A 1,460-nucleotide genomic window follows, 5' to 3' on the forward strand; every position below is an offset into this window, starting at 1 on the left:
GTCTGTCCTCCTGTCTGTCCTCCTGTCTGTCCTCTGTCTGTCCTCCTGTCTGTCCTCCTGTCTGTCCTCCTGTCTGTCCCCCTGTCTGTCCCCTGTCTGTCCTCCTGTCTGTCCTCCTGTCTGTCCTCCTGTCCACCACTAACTGAAAGGAGGAGACTATTCATCTGTGTTAGCATCACAGACGCTAGCTACTAGCATGGTTAGGCGTTAGCATTGGAGAGTCTGTCCACTTGTCTTCTTGTGTGTCCTCCTGACTGCCCGCCTGTCCTCTTGTCTGTCTTCCTCACTGTCCTCTGTCTCAGTATGACTCGGCTCTACCTGTCTCTGCAGGTATGCATCCATCCCGGTCCTGGCGGTCCCCCTGGTGGCCCCATGGCAGTGTAACCTGGGAGCCGCTCTTTTGTGGCCCCTGCAGCTCTACTGGTTCTGTTTGATCTGCAGAGCAGCCCTGAGACCCCGTAGACCCTGGAGCACCCCCCCGGATCAGAACCGATCAATAAAAGAATGACCTGAGGGTGAGGCCGGCTCCATGCAGGGGCAAGAGTGGGGCGGAGCTCCCTGAAACAAATGCTCRGCCCCAAAAAAACAAATTCTCCACCCCCTGAAGTAAATATCTGCCCCCTGAAGTAAATGCTTGCCCCCGAAACAAAAGCTTTGTTTGAGTAAAACAAACTGCTGTTTTTTTACGTATTATTATTTATGATTGTTTTTACTTTTTGAGGTTATAAGTTTCAACTCATAGAGTTATAAGACAACTAGAGTGAGCACTAGTCATGTGACCTTATTCACTGTAGCAACAACACATGAGATTAGCTGAGAGGCTAGCTGTAGGCTACGCTAATGTGTGTTTTAGTAGATATCAACTAATTAGCTATGCTGAGTCAAGGCTGACTGTGTCAGAAAAAGTTGGAAATGCCTGTAATTTAATAATTTAATTTTAGAAAGTATATAAAAATATAAGCGTGTCAGAAAGCTGTGGATTTAATAGCAGAAGAGAAAAGGAAAATGCCTCATGCACAAATAAACAGATTTGATCTTATTTACCTTAATGTGGATGTGATGTGAGCAGAACTGAAGCCAATAACAGGTCAATTTAAAAAAATCTGATGCAAACACACATGTAAACACACATGTAAACACACATGTAAACACACATGTAAACACACATGTAAACAGATGTAAACACACATGTAAACACACATGTAAACACACATGTAAACACATGTAAACACACATGTAAACACACATGTAAACACACATGTAAACACATATGTATACACACATGTAAACACATATGTAAACACACATGTAAACAGATGTAAACACACATGTAAACACACATGTAAACACACATGTAAACACATGTATACACTCATGCAAACACATGTAAACACACATGTAAACACACATGTAAACACACGTATACACACATGTAAACACATGTAAACACACATGTAAAC

General features: G+C 43.0%; 1 protein-coding gene across 1 annotated transcript in view; it reads left to right on the plus strand.

The window, feature by feature from the left end:
- LOC106510764 (protein FAM57B) overlaps positions 1-1,160 on the plus strand; it is a gene marked incomplete at its 5' end in the record, with an annotated part of 3,293 nt that extends 2,133 nt beyond the window's left edge. Inside the window, 1 exon segment of the mRNA XM_013999481.1 lies at positions 331-1,160. Coding sequence (XP_013854935.1) covers positions 331-508 — 178 coding nt within the window.
- Between the last annotated feature and the right edge of the window lie 300 nt (positions 1,161-1,460).

The sequence above is a fragment of the Austrofundulus limnaeus genome, unplaced genomic scaffold (assembly GCF_001266775.1).
Source record: "Austrofundulus limnaeus strain Quisiro unplaced genomic scaffold, Austrofundulus_limnaeus-1.0 Scaffold2307, whole genome shotgun sequence".
Lineage (NCBI taxonomy): Eukaryota > Metazoa > Chordata > Actinopteri > Cyprinodontiformes > Rivulidae > Austrofundulus > Austrofundulus limnaeus.